This window comes from Salvelinus sp. IW2-2015, linkage group LG21 (assembly GCF_002910315.2).
Source record: "Salvelinus sp. IW2-2015 linkage group LG21, ASM291031v2, whole genome shotgun sequence".
Taxonomy (NCBI): Eukaryota; Metazoa; Chordata; class Actinopteri; order Salmoniformes; family Salmonidae; genus Salvelinus; species Salvelinus sp. IW2-2015.
This window is the reverse complement of record NC_036861.1, coordinates 4,143,832-4,158,673: the sequence shown is the minus strand read 5'-3', so window position 1 is coordinate 4,158,673 and position 14,842 is coordinate 4,143,832. Positions and strand designations below refer to the sequence as shown.

The window sequence follows — 14,842 nt, the reverse complement described above, 5'->3', positions numbered from 1 at the left end:
CACGTCGCAGAGCACAGTAGTTTAGCTAAAACTGGCAGTAAATATGTTGATCATGAAACCGAATATACACAATTCCAAGGAACGTTACACGCCTTTTTCGTCATGTTTTTAATTTTATAAACTGTGCTTGCGATAACTGGGAACGTGATGACCCAGTGGCCTAATGGATAAGGCATCAGCCTCCGGAGCTGGGGATTGTGGGTTCGAGTCCCATCTGGGTCGCATTTAGCTTCCGTTTTACGTGACATGATACAAAAGCAAATGATTGTTAATAGCTACATGGATTATAAAACCGGGGAATGCACTCCGACCCCAACCTGTCTCTTACAAATGTTATTGCATTAAACTATGGGGCCTTGACCGACGAAAATGTACCATACAAATCAATCACATACGTAGCAATAAGGTTTAATCACGACTTTAATACCAATGTTTGAAATCTGCAATACCGCAAGCATCCAAGCGTCGCCTCAAAGTTTGTGACATTGTGTCCAAAAGGGGGCAGTGGTTCTATGCGTATGACAATCACCGGTATAGGCTACACATTCACAGTGGCAAACAGAATAAATCAGAAACAATTAGTTGACGCATTTCTATACAGTATTTATCCCGGTGTTTCACCCAACAGGCACAGACTTTTCTGTTTCCATCTATGCAGTACGGTGTTGTGCATCGAAATCTCCACCCTGACAGTGTATTAGGCAAAGATATTTATTCATAGACTAATACACTTGAAACAAATAGCCAAAACGAAAACTGCAGACATTACAAGTGCCTCCCCGCGATCAAACCGCCATAAATTTGTTTAAATGAAACGCAGCCTGACGTGATCGTTGACAGCTGCCTTAAAGGACATTTTTTTTTTGTTGCTTTCTGCTACTAAGATCAGTGAAATGTAGGCTAAACTGACAAAGGAGTGAAGAGCAGAAATCTCAACTAGCAAGCAAGTCGCAGCAATGAAGAATTGAGTGTGTGCGCGTTCAAGCGAGGGGGGGGTTCTGGCAGAGGGGGAGATATTCGGCACAACATCGGCACCTGTGTCTGACTGGGCGATGGATCTAGCGGACCTGCTCTCATTTCCGGCAGAGAGGAAGAGGCGAAGCCAAAGGCAATGCTTTGGCAATGTTAACGTATGTTTCTCCTGCCAATAAAGCCTTTTGAATTGAATTGAATTAATTGGGTCCAAAATCTGTCTTCTCCAGCAGGTGGCATTTTCAAGTTTTTGTATGGAGGTCAATGAGCGTGTCGAATTAAGTTAACAAAAAATGTAATGCCTTATTTGCTACGTGTGGATTATTTGATCGAATTTACGTTTCGTAATGATTACGTTGTTACGAGTGTACTGATATAAGTAGGACACGTGACATCCTGGCAACTTTGAGAAAAAACACTTTATATCGGAGTGTGCCTGGTCGTCACTAGTTACTACAGCCACAAAGTCGTAAACACGACTATTTCTAAAATGTCTCTTTTTAAAATGTTATTTTAACCTAACCATTACCACACTGCTAACCTTATGACTAATCTTAACCTTAAATCAAGACCAAAAACAGCATTTTTGTTTTAGTTAATATTTATTATAAACATGTTCTGACTTTGTGGCTGAAGTAACTAGTGGAAACGTTCACACAAGAATCTGTCCCACCTGATCTTGCCTCCTCCCGACTGCCTCCCATTTTTGAAGACATTTATTTTCACTGTTAGAGCGGGCACTAGAGTATCTGGTAATAATGGATAATCTGTATTGAGGATCAAAGCCAGGCCACTGGTACTTTTCAGATGCAATTTACATAACAATGGCTAACTGTGAACTTTAAAACCATGTTACTTTTTTAAAATTACTGTTCAAATGCGACAGCCTATCACAATCCGTAATCACTAATAATCATTACCATCAGTAATTAGTGGAATTAAAGGCTAAAATCTGGGCCACGTTTTTTTTAAAGGCCCCACACACAGTAGCCTACTAAAGACCGATGGGCGTTGCATGCATATAATTAGGAATTTAATAGGACCTCTATGGCTTCATGAATGAAGTGTCTCTGATGTCACTTTGTTTACCTCTSCGTCGGAGTGACACGCCTTCCATTCCAGGCATATAAACCTCAGGAATTCAYAGACACTCCAGCAGACTTCGAAATTGATCCAATAGTACTTTTCAGGATGACAGTGATTATTCTACTCCTGCTGTTACTTGCGTTTACTTTTTCTGAAGCGGAGGACAATGGTAAGTCGGGTAACAATTCTTCCTGCTTTCCAACTGTGTCTAATTACATTTACATTTMAAGGAGAAGAATGGTGACAGTGTTATTGTAGATCAGAAGATCCATTAGGAAATAGCAATTGCTTTTTAAACCAATACACTTACACTTTTTTTTTGTATCTATTGTAAATGTGATGACATGGTGATTTATAAAGCAGTCGAAACATTTTCTCAGTTCAGAGGTGCAATAAAGAAATAGATGTATTGGCTTATCAAATCGACATTTTATTTATCACTTGCGCCGAATACAACTGATGTAATAGACATGACTAAATCCTTGCTTACGAAACTTTCCCAATAATGCAGAGTTTAAGAATAAAAAATAGTAACTAACACAAGAGGATTTAAAATAAAATGCACAAGAATGAAGCTATATACAGTGAGTACCAGTAGCCTACCAGTTCAATGTGCAGAGAGAGGTACGAGGTATTTCAGGTAGATACAGTACGCACATGAAGTCAAGGTAAAGTGACTAGGCARCCGGATAGATAATAATAAGAGTAAAATAAAGGAAAGATTAACAGCAGCAAATGATGAGTGTTTGTTGGGTATGCGTGTGTGTGCGTGCGTATGTAGTGTATGTTAGGGTTTTGTGTGGGTGTGACAGTGTAGTGCYTGTATATAACATCTAGCGAGTGTGCGTAGGGTCAGTCAGTGCAAGGTAGAGTCAGTGCAGAGAGTTTGTGAACCAATAATTGACTATTTAGCAGTCTTATGGCTTTGGGGCAGAAGCTGTCTCGCAGCCTGTTGGTCTGAGAGCTGATGCTCCGGTACCGTTTGCCGGACGGTAGCGTAATGAACAGTCTATGGCTTGAGTGGCTGGAGTCCTTGGCATTTTTTCTGGCCTTCCTTTGACACTGCCTGATATAGAGTTCCTAGATGGTTAGATTTTATGTGTGTTTATGTATGGAATTGAAGTACATTTTATGATTATCATATTTTCTCTTTCACAAATATAAGCCTATAATTACATCTCGGACATATCTCATGAAATCTTTGTATAGGCTACTTTGCTAAAATATAATCATCTGAAATGTGCATATCATAAAGCTGGAGTAAACAAAAAGATTGACATTCTCATAATCTGACTACTTTTACAACTATCGTTGTCAGGAAGTTAGATCTAGTTCSAATTACAAAGCATACTGCCACTAGAAATTTACGTAATTTAGRAGACMCTCTTAWCCKMKYTMWCTTKRYMYAGWKARTKMGGWTAYGTGCCTTGCTCAAGGGCACATAAACAGATTTTTCACATAGTAGGCTCGAGGATTCGAATCAGTGATCTTCAATTACTGGACCAACGCGTTTAACAGCTAGGCTACCTGCCACCCCATAATGTCGATTTTGATCATTGAGGCTACATTGATTAACCTGTGAATGTTTTACTTTAAGTGTTTGGCTTGTGTGCTGACAGTAAAACTATATAGGTGTACTTATAAGGTCTGGATGAAAATGTCTTTAGAAATGACTATGTAATATCAYTAGATTAGATTATATGGTGAATACATAAAACAAAAAAATCACAATTGAATATGTGCAGTGCATTTTGCATGCTTTAGTTCAGTGCCCACACTCTTTATTTATGTTAAGTTACCAGGTTAGTCTTGTTGAGTCTTGTTGAGTTGAAATATCTCTTTTACAAGCGACCTGGCCAAATATCACCACACAAAGTTTCAGACACATTTACAACATAATAAAACGCAGAGCATTACAGTTTAAAAGCATACATTTAAAGATTGAGCAGGCAAGATARTTTGGGGAGGTGTGGTGCATCCTGGGATAAGAACATTGACAGCCCTCCACTGCATTGTCCACCAAAGGTTTTACCCTAGCTTTAAACACATTCAAGGAGACAAACTCCTGTCATTTCATGCCCTTTTGTAGTTCATTCCAAGTGGAAGTGGAAGGGGCAGAGAACTGGAATGATTTTTTTACCCAGCTCTGACAGTTAAAAAAATATTGATAGTCTCAAGCTATTGCTTATATTAAGAAGCAGTCAACTGTACTCATAACCTTATATGATGGAGGTATGAAATAGGGGCCATTGATGTTATAATATACTGCTGGGTGTAACTGGATTGTCCTTGCCTGCTTTATCCAGAGCTGTTCTCCGTGATCAGCACCCCCCCTGAGAAGGGCCAGAGTGTTTTACCTGGCCAGAACCAGAGCACAAGGCTAGGGGCCAAAGACCCCTCTCTCCCCATCAACGAGCTCCTGGAAAAGGGCATCAAAGCCGGGGACTCCAAGTACGCCCTCCARCCCCTTCCCTCGGGGGTTTGGCCCAAGCACAGTGACCCTCGCCCCGGCCCCCACAACAAGAGCAAGAAGGGCCCTAAAAATGACCGCCTGATTGAGCACAACAGCGAGAAGAACCGCGGTGAGGCGAGTCTAGTGCTTCCCAAAATGCCACTGACCGCTGCCACCAACCGCACACAGAAAGTAAACGTGGACCCTCACCGGGACCCCCACACCAACTTCAACAACCCCCCACAGAGTGACCCGGACAGTCACCCCAACTCCAGACCCAGGGGCCACCCTCACTCGGCCCCCTCCCCTCGCAGGGACCCCTCAACCAGAAAGCTGGACCCGGAGGAGAACCGCCCTGGGGGGAAGTCCAGTCTGTACCAGTCCGGCGGCGCCAACCGGAATAACAGCCGCTCATCTGTGCTCATCAACCGTCGCTCCTCCAGCCTGCTCTACCACTTCGACATTCTGAAACGAGGTACCGAAAATGACACTACACCCCCACACTATGTARGGTACAAAGGGAGTTGTGACAGTGCGAGACTGCTGCGATTTCGGGATAGTTAGCTAATTACCTCTCCAGCCACAAATTGCTGCCTACATCCGGATTGAATGTGTCCCTTTGTGTGAAGTTTCGGGGAGTGAGAGGTTATGATATCAATGCAAAATATGCCTAAGTGAGATCATTTATGATGTAGTAATTAAGGGGCGAGGACGGGGAATGTGGATCCCCCTCCTGCGGAATGCGACGCCTGGGTTCTGTAATGACAACCCTGGTCCTTCTAATGACACTGGAATGAAGTCTGGCTRCACACAAGCAGGCACGGCACGGTCGGTCACTCTCTCTCCTTCTTCTCATCTCCGTCTCTCTCTTCCTTTCTTTGTCTCCCTCTCTCGCAGAGTCTGACTTCACTCACGAGGCCGTCTGCATGAGTGAGTGCAGGAAGGAGAAGGAGGAGAGAGAGCACTACTGCTACAGTGAATTTGGTAAGTGTGTGTGTGTGAACGAGGTTCGACTATTGTATGAAAGTGAGATGGGTGGCCTGGCCACCAMCTTCCAGGGATCTCTCCATTAAGACTGTAAGTGAAGGGATGGGTAAAGGGGACAAAATAAGGGTATGACACAATGTCTGGTGTAGTCTATTTGAAACCTGTCAATCATGCTGTAGTTTAGACTAGAGTGACAGACATCCCCATTGGTCATGTAGAGTCTTCTCACCATGGTGCAGGGTGAAGTTGCCCCAAAACGCTGATCTTGGGTCAGTTTTGTTGAGCCTAGATCTGTACCTATGAGTGCTCTGTGCTACTATCCACTTTAGAGTTACAATGACCTTTCATTTGACCGTTTACCTTTGACATTTCAGCCGTCAATGGGGTCGTTCACGACATAGACGTGGTGCGTAAGGGGATTAGACTCATCACACTGATGGTGAGCAGCGATGGCTTCTACAAGATGAGCCGTCTCTACGTCACTCCAGACAGCTTCTTTCTCAAAGTGCGTCTCCTTGTCCTGGACACCTACAAATGTAGCAAGCCTTGTCCTGACATCAAACTAGGTAACTGTCAACTTAAGGAACCAATGAATGCATCCCAAACAGCACCCTACCCCCTAAACAGTAGTGCATCATATAGGGCAGGAGTATTCAAGTCCAATCCTGGAGATCTGAGGTACTGCTGGTTTTCTCTTCTACCTGATCATAAATTGCACCCACCTGGAGTCCCAGGTCTAAATCAGTCCCCTTAGAGGGGAGGAATGAAAAAAAGCAGTGGAACTGGCTTTGCGGTCCAGATTTGAATTTGAGGGATATAGGGTGTCACCATGGCTACGTTCCGATAAAACACTAGCATATTACTTCTAATGGATTCCCAATACATTTCTCCATGCTATGTGGTATGCTAGTATAGTCAATGGTACTGAACTCATGTCTACCAGTTGAGCAGAGAGACCAAATACTGAATTCACTGACACCCTCTCTTCCCCCAATGCTATTCTATAGGTAGCCGGTACATTGTAATGGGTCAGATCTACCACCGGAGGCGCCACCTCCCCAACGACCTCCTGGCCCTGTTGGGGGGAAAACTGAAGCCAGGGGACGGCCTCCTGCGTAGCAACAACTACGTCAAGCGCTTCAACAAGAGGAGACACCAGAAAGCCCTGGAGGCCACCCGCTCCAAGTGTAGGTAAAACCAAAACAGACTATCGCCCCCTGCAGTGGCGGAAAAGACATTGCAGTCGTCAACATGAAGTGACTGAGACCTATAACCCCTACACCATTTCAGCAGAGACGTAGATGGACGAGGCCAATATGTTGTTTTTTCCGGCATGGACCTCCTGCACTTGTTTGTCATAATCCAGGTTGAGTGGTAATGTTTTTGCTTGTCTGTCTGTACAGTCTTTACCTTGTAGCTTTGCGTCCTCTTTGATAGAAGACACAAGTGGAGTCTTTATCAAAGGTTCTCGTCTTTCAACCTCTGCTTGAAGTATTGCCCCATCAGATTTACTAAATGTATTTTTAAAAACCTTTTAACTAGGCAAGTCAGTTAGAACAAATTATTATTTACAATGACGGCATACCTGGGTCAAACACGGACAACGCTTATTATTGTGAATGAGCATAGAGTTGGATAGAGGGCACACTTAACAAAGACAAAAGACGAGTTCTCTAGTATATCTCTACTCTAGTCATTTATTAAGATGTCATAGTACTTAAAATGATAATTTATTCATGTCTGGTACTTGAATCGGTCAGATCAGTGCCTCTCTCAAATTGGTTTAATTTACGATAGAAAAATTCTGCCAGTGAAGCCAGAGTTCTGGTTCAGTGGAATAATTCAGGTAGAGGACATTTTCTTTGGCTAATCTGTTGTAAAACAACTTTTCATCAGAATGTTTTGGTTGTACCGTGTCAACGCTTGAAGATGGTGTCTGAGCATGTGAATGAAGCCCATATTTGCCCTGAGGTAGGAAGACTGCCAACTCCAGCCCCACTATTCACGCGAACACACCCGCACATCTCCAGTTGGCTTGTTCCAAGTTATCCTAATCATCCATGGGAAAGACAATCTGTTCAGATCTAGTAGCACACTGGTGCTTCTCCAATGGCAAGAGTCCAATCACATTTCGCCTTTGGAACTTGGTAGGAAACTTTAAAGAACTTCCTATTGACTAAATATACAATATCAGCAAACTCCTATTTATGCCTGTAAGAAAAGCTGTCACATTTTCATACTGTTTTGTGCCTGTCATTTGATTGCAGGAAATGCACTTTTACTGTATGTGAAAAAGAAGAGGGGGGGGGTAGGATGAAAGACTGGAAAAGCATCAACAACAAACCCGAGAGGAGGGAAAAGTTGAAAAGAGACTAAAATAAACCTATTTTTATAATATTAAAGATGTGTATAGTTTGAAATATCCAATGGAGAAAACAGACTTCATAAGGGAACCTGGTGGTATTAGTGAGTGTTTTTGTAAATCTAATCGCGGGAATCTGATCCCCAGCGCACCTGGACACATYGCGTCAGAAAAGMGRGGCTCTCCTTGCCGGTTCTCTTTGGAGATGGTGGGGTGAAAGCGAATGCCACCTCTGGCCCTTATTTGTTCATGCACACACACAAACGCAAACATGCACACACATCCGATGGGGCAAAAGCTCAAAGGAGGCATTTGAGAGTGGCAAAGGGAAGGAGAGAGGGAGGAGAGATGYWGGAGGGAAGGTGAAAAATAAAGAAGGAAAAGGTTATAGCGCCTTCAGAAAGTATTCACACCCCTTGACTTTTTCCACACTTTGTTGTGTTACAAAGTGGGATTAAAATTGATTAAATTGTAATTTTTGGGTAACTATATACACAAGATACTCTAATGTGAAGGTGGAAGAAAAATTTGAACATTTATTACAAATTTATCAAAAATAAAATACTAATATCTTGATTAGGTAAGTATTCACCTCCCCATAGACAATACATGCTAGAAACACCTTTGGAAGATATTACAGAGTCTTTGTAGGTAAGTCTCTAAGAGCTTTGCACACCTAGATTGTACAATATTTGGCCATTATTCTTTGTAAAATTCTTCAAGCTCTGTCAAGTTGGTTGTTGGTCATTGCTAGAAAGCCATTTTCAAGTCTTGCCATAGTTTTCAAGCCAATTTAAGTCAAAACTGTAACTAGGTCACTTAGGAACATTCAATGTCGTCTTGGTAAGCAACTCCAGTGTAGATTTGGCCTTGTGTGTTAGGTTATTGTCCTGCTGAAAGGTGAATTTGTRTCCCAGTGTCTGTTGGAAAGCAGACTGAACCAGTTTTTCCTCTAGGATTTTGCCTGTGCTTAGCTGTACTCCATTTCTTTTTATCATTAAAAAAACTCCTGAGTCCTTGCCAATGACAAACATACCCATAACATGATGCAACCACCACCATGCTTGAAAATATGAAGACTGGTACTCAGTGATGTGTTGGATTTACCCCAAACATAACGCTTTGTATTCAGGACAAAAAGTTTAAATCAGCAATGGCCTCATGGTGAAATCCTTGAAGTGTTCTTCCTCTCTTGCAACTGAGTTAGGAAGGACYCCTGAATCTCTGTAGTGACTGGGTGTATTGATACACCATCCAAAACCTWAWGAATAACTTCCCCATGCMCAAAGGGATATTATTATTTTATCCATCTACCAATCGGTGGCCTTCTTTGAGAGACACTGAAAAACCTCCKTGGTCTTTGTGGTTGAATCTGTGCTTGAAATTAACTACTCGARTGGGYGACCTTACAGATAATTTTATGTGTGYGGTYCAGAGATGAGGTAGTCATTCAAAAATCATGTTAACCACTATTATTGAACACTGAATGAGTCCATGCAACTTATTATGTGATTTGTTAAGCACATTTTTACTCCTGAACTTATTTAGGCTTGCCATAACTAAGGGGTTGAATACTCATTGACTCAAGACATTTCAGCTTTTCATTTTTTGATAATTAAAAAAGTGTTCTACAAACAAAATTCCACTTTTATATTCTGGAGTACTGTGTGTAAATCGGTGACACAAAATCTCAATATAATCCATTTTAAATTCAGGCTGTAACACAAAAAAAATGTGGAAAAAGTCAAGGGATGTGAATATTTCCTGAAGGCACTGTATGTACATACATAGAGAGACCCTGGGAGAGACAGTGAGAGACCCTGGGGAGAAAGTGAGAGACCCTGGGAGAAAGAGACAGACCCCGGGCTCTCTCCATTCCTGAGGGAAAACTTTGAATGGATGATAAGATAGACATCCAGGCCACAGACCCTTGGTCTGGCCTGTCATCTTTGACTATCCTCATACTTAAAATGAGAGAAAAGCCAAAGGTTTGCACTGTGTGCACATATCTCATCTCATACTACATGGAACTAATAAAGATGTATTTGTTATTTACTCATTGGGTGTCGGTGTGGTCTGTGGGTCTATTCATGTGGTATCGGTGGGGCTAACACTCAGCCGAAGCCTTGCAAACACACATTCTTGAATGGCACCACAGAATTACATATATAATCACTTTTGGATTCATTCCTGACCAAGATGGCTGCCATAATGAACACATTCTGGAATTATGAGGGTCTATGACATCAGCCTGTCTAGTGAATTATAGGATCCCTGTTATGGTGCACACAGATTTGAACTGGAGTGTATAGTAAAAAAAATACTGTTTCAATCCTGATGATAACCCCTGGTGATTAAGTGCCCAAAAACAGGGTCATAATTGGGGTGTAATAGGGGTCCGTCTGGCCTAGGGAATGATTTTTGAACCGAGCCGTTCCCATGCTTTGAAGTCCATCTGGGAACATAGCTGTAGGGAACAGATGCAGGCGGGCAGGAAACGGGAGCTCGCTCGCATCTCGGCTACCATCACAGCGGGACAACATTCCTTATGGAGAGGAATAGGGATAAGGGGTTGGGGTGGAGGACGAGGTGGGAATTTATCCTAGTTCCTTCCTGTGTGACAGAGAGAGCGAGAGAGTTCCAGCCCCCAAGCCACAGAGAGAGGAATTGATGGGACTTGTGGTCATCTGTAGTCCATTTGGTGTCCARGCAAAGCTCTGGATTCAGTTAGGGGTTTGGAGTGGAGGGGGAGTGTGAAGAAGGGAGAGTGGGAGGGGTGTGTGTGTCTTTGTTGAGAGGGGAAGGTTAAAGGAAAACTACARCCAAACTATCTTTTGGTATTTCTTTCATTAATCCATTGTTGATATAGTCCCAAAATGTTTTGCATGGCAGCAGTCAAGTTTTCAAGCTATGTAACTTTGAAAATACAGAAATCTGGCCCATATGATGCATTTTGCAACATATGATGAAAAATGCATCATACAGGACTATATCAACAATGAACGAATGAAACAAATACCCCCCCCCCCCCAAAAACAAATGTTTTGGGGTGGAGTTTTTCTTTAATGACAGAGGTGACTTTGTATAGTGGAAATACAATGTGTGTGTGTGGGGGGCATAAGTGCTGCCTTCAGAGGCATCATCCCCTGCTCTCGTCTGGGTAGAAGTTGCCTCTAGGCACASATCTAGGATCAGCTAATCCTCCCCGAATGTCTTATCTTTTGTGGAACCCAGGAAGAGTAGCTGCTGTTTTCACAGCGGCTAATGGGGATCCTACTAAATACCAAAATACCTGAAACATTACATGCAGGGAAGCTGCCTCTAGATCAGTGTCTGAGGCAACTTAATCCAACTCCCCTGTGGAAAGGAATGAAAAAGGTACAAACTACTTAATATTCATTATATTACACATTCCGGACAAAACTCCTGGCCCTTAAACACAAATTAATAACAACATAAGCACGTAAAAACAAAGATGACAGCACATTGGACAATTGATGTCAAAAACATGACTTTATTATCTAGGATGAAATGTCCTATCAAGTACAAAAAAGGATCTCATAAGAGTTGCCACAATCTGTTAAAAACATATAGTATTTTTCCCCAGTTATGTTTCCCCTTACATTTACTAAAAAAAATGAAATATTTTCAGCGATTTGAATAAATAACAACAGATATTGTGATGAAGTTATTAAGAGGTGTAGAACTGGTTGGTTCTAAAAAAAAAAAGAAGAAAACTCTTCAAAGAGTCAACATTCCCCACCCGGTTTTAAATCAATATGCACACAATATGCAGCACTTTTAATATAAAGGGCAATTTGACCTAAATGTAGAGTCCACTATGACAAAAGACAGAGAATATCTATTGAATCTACAGGTAGGCTTAGTTGCTGGTTAAGATGGTCAAAAACAAAAGTACTAATGCTATAAAAATCTCTAAAATCTCTTTGTTTATTGACAGCCATATTATACAACATGAAATACAAAATGGTGGACGATGCATGTAAGAATATAAACTGGAGTGCATGGTTTGAAATGCAAACAGGTCAGTGAATAGGACTGACAGACAGACTTCGGTCACCTCATCTCTCAACTCAGTCCACCTCCGAAAAAGTTGTTGGCACTTCAAACCAGGGTTTCGGTTATTTCCATTTCAATTTAGGAAGTAAACTAAAATTCCAATGAAAATGGGAATTTCAGTTCACTTCCAAAAGTGAAATGAAATTTACCCCAAACCCTCTTCAAACCTAAACCCCCCACGCTCTTAAATCGATCTTTAAGAGATTAACTAAAAGCACCAATGACAACTCCAAAAATCCCCCCCCCCCCAACAAACAGTACTGCCTCGACACAATTATTACAGATTAGAAAAGAGTTCCAAATATGATAAAAATGCCAGTTCCTAAAAAAATCTTCATACAAACCCCAAATTAGAATAAAGATTCCTCAACGAAGGTTGACTTTCTGATTTACTGTTCTAGACCACAACATGTTTACTTGATGCAGTGGAAAACTCAAAAGCATTTGACTTAATCCTTTATAGGGGGCCTATGAGTTGAGAGATGCATGTGATCCAACCTTCTTGACAAAACATCGGGGGAGAGAGGGGGGAGATTGCGGTGTGGATGGTCAGTACACTTAAGTTAAATATGCCCTTTAACGGTTTTCACATTCTCCAAGTCCATCCTCAGTTATTCTCCTGTGGAAGGACTTGGAGAGCTTTTCTTGTTTTCATCGGATGAATGTCTTCAATTAAAAATGTTCGAGAAGCCTCTACATGGCGAGAAATAGAGCTTGTTTTCTCAATGTCGGCTGTTGTTTCATATACACCAATATTCCCGTCTTAGGTGGTAACATAAAGAAAAAGGAAAACAGAGGTTCAACATCTGAAAAAAAACAAGGTTTTACAAACAGGATAGCATTTCCACATTGAGACATTACATAGAAATGGTAACTTGGGACTCTCTATGGCCTGTTTGGAGGTCAGGGCACATACATCTTCAAGGTGGCACCAAGTGGGTTCACGATGATSTAGGATCAGCTCGTTCCAAACACAAGCAGCCAGACAGGTGTGTGTGTGCTATTTAGACCCATTTCGAATGAGGGATCATGAGATGAGGAAGCATAGACAGCTGGAAAATGTCAGTGGTTGTCATCCCAAATGGCACCCTATTCCCTTTATAGAGCACTACTTTTGAACCAGGACCCATATGGCTCTGGTCAAAAGTAGTGCACTATATAGGGAATAGGGTGACATTTGAGACATACAGTCTGAAATGGGAGTTGACCCCAGGGAAGGAAGAATAGCTGATACAAAAGAGATGTGAGATTAGTTAAGGAATTAACAACTTGAAGAGTCTACTGCTGCCTTGTTTCGTACTACCCTTGAACAGCCCATTAGCTTGAGTTCAGGGGSGTTTTCTCCCGCCATCCCTCCATTTCATCCACCAGATCGGAAGTGGTTTGAAGGGAAGGAACCAGGCTGTGAACTGAAKGTCTGAGCCTCCCTCCCCCTGTTTATTGTGGATGTGGTATCACCCATCATGAACACTAAGGGTTTGGATAATGGCGCCTTCCACTGCCAGTCTCTTCTCTTTCCACGGCCATAGAGGTGGTTGAGGAGCGGCGAGGGCTCATCCGGTTTGGTACCAACGCCGTACGGCCTGAAGCARGCGTCGGCTACGATCTTCGAGGAGTGTGTGCTGGTTTTAAACAGGGGGTGTGACTCCCACTCCCAAGTCCGACAGGTGTGGTGTGTGTGGGGACAGGTAAGAAGTAGCCTGGCTTCCCCATTAGAGTATGAGTGTTCAGGGGAACCACATTGGCAGCCATTTTGACAGTAAGCTTTAGAAGGAGTGCCGACTGTGTATTCTAAGAGGCTGTAGACTGCAGTTTGTTGTTATGAGACCTACAAAATGCAGAGAGAAGGGAAAACAGTTGATGTGATCGCTTGACGTGTTTTTTTTTTTTTTTTAATTAAAAGCTTGACAAATCACAAAATATGCATGAGGGAATACAAAAACTCTTATTGGATGCCAGTGGGGTCAGACGTTTGAGCAGAGAGCGCAGCCATGTTGGTGTAACATTAGTTTAATGTTCTAGAAGGCTGGTAAATACAGTGAGAACATACCATGTAAAACGTGGGACAGTCGAGTTCACCAGAAATTAACTGCAAAGCTACACAAAATACTATGACCTATATATCTTAGCATTTTTCTTTTGAACATATAATTCTCCTTCACAAAAGGATAAAATATGCACATAAAACAATAACATTATACATTAATAAATCAGATAAAAGACTAACCGGTAAATGTTGTTAATCTTTTTAAAATGGCCAGCTAAGAGGAGGTACAATCTTTGCACTTCATCAATACAATAAACGTACTCCGTTAAATGAAATGATAGGTCATCTGCACACGTGGAACTGACTTGAATGCAACATTACATGTGTGAGAAATAGGTTTCGACATTWGAGCAAAATCTAATCACAACGATGAGGTTGTCAACTAACCTTTTCGATACTTGATATTGTGCCTCACAAGTCACCAGATTGAGACATAAACAGAAATGAACTCAACTTCCATCGAACATCTGTTGTCTGTGAAATGAATGTAAAAAAAACCCTAACAGATGTTTCCCTTGATTGCTGTTTGCGACCAACATGGCTGCCATTGTCAAATGGAGAAATGTTTTTAAAGTGTCTTTCCTTCTAAAAATACTGTAAATATACTTTCTTACAAATAGTTTGACGTTGTTTTAAAGAATTAAAAACAGCAAGGTCCAGGATAGCCTAATGTTTTTTTTAGAGTGACCCCGGCACCCAGCTCAGATTCCAACTACAAGGCCAGACTTATGACATCACAATCTGTAAGAGAGGGAGAGAGAATGGATGACATAAACACATGCAGGTGGAAGCACATGGAGCACGATGACCATAAGCCCACAAACCCACACGCAGGGCGAGGAGGTAAGATGTCAAA

General features: G+C 41.9%; 2 protein-coding genes and 1 non-coding gene across 3 annotated transcripts in view; 2 read left to right on the top strand and 1 right to left on the bottom strand.

Annotated features, from left to right (window-relative positions):
* The first annotated feature begins 149 nt into the window (after nucleotides 1–149).
* On the top strand, nucleotides 150–222 carry trnar-ccg (transfer RNA arginine (anticodon CCG)). Its single transcript has one exon. It is a non-coding gene; the product is annotated as a tRNA-Arg (tRNA).
* A 1,877-nt stretch (nucleotides 223–2,099) lies between these two features.
* On the top strand, nucleotides 2,100–9,918 carry LOC111982247 (UPF0450 protein C17orf58 homolog). The gene is made up of 5 exons (XM_024013791.3): nucleotides 2,100–2,227; nucleotides 4,365–4,985; nucleotides 5,408–5,494; nucleotides 5,872–6,063; nucleotides 6,505–9,918. The coding sequence occupies exons 1-5, from the start codon at nucleotides 2,164–2,166 to the stop codon at nucleotides 6,690–6,692; spliced, it is 1,152 nt and encodes a 383-aa protein (XP_023869559.1). The 5' UTR covers nucleotides 2,100–2,163; the 3' UTR covers nucleotides 6,693–9,918.
* Nucleotides 9,919–11,353: 1,435 nt separating this feature from the next.
* Nucleotides 11,354–14,842, bottom strand: part of LOC111982435 (nucleosome-remodeling factor subunit BPTF-like) — a 59,414-nt gene continuing 55,925 nt past the window's right edge. The window contains 1 exon segment of the mRNA XM_070433777.1: nucleotides 11,354–13,767. Within this exon segment, the coding sequence (XP_070289878.1) occupies nucleotides 13,731–13,767 (37 nt within the window). The 3' untranslated portion in view covers nucleotides 11,354–13,730.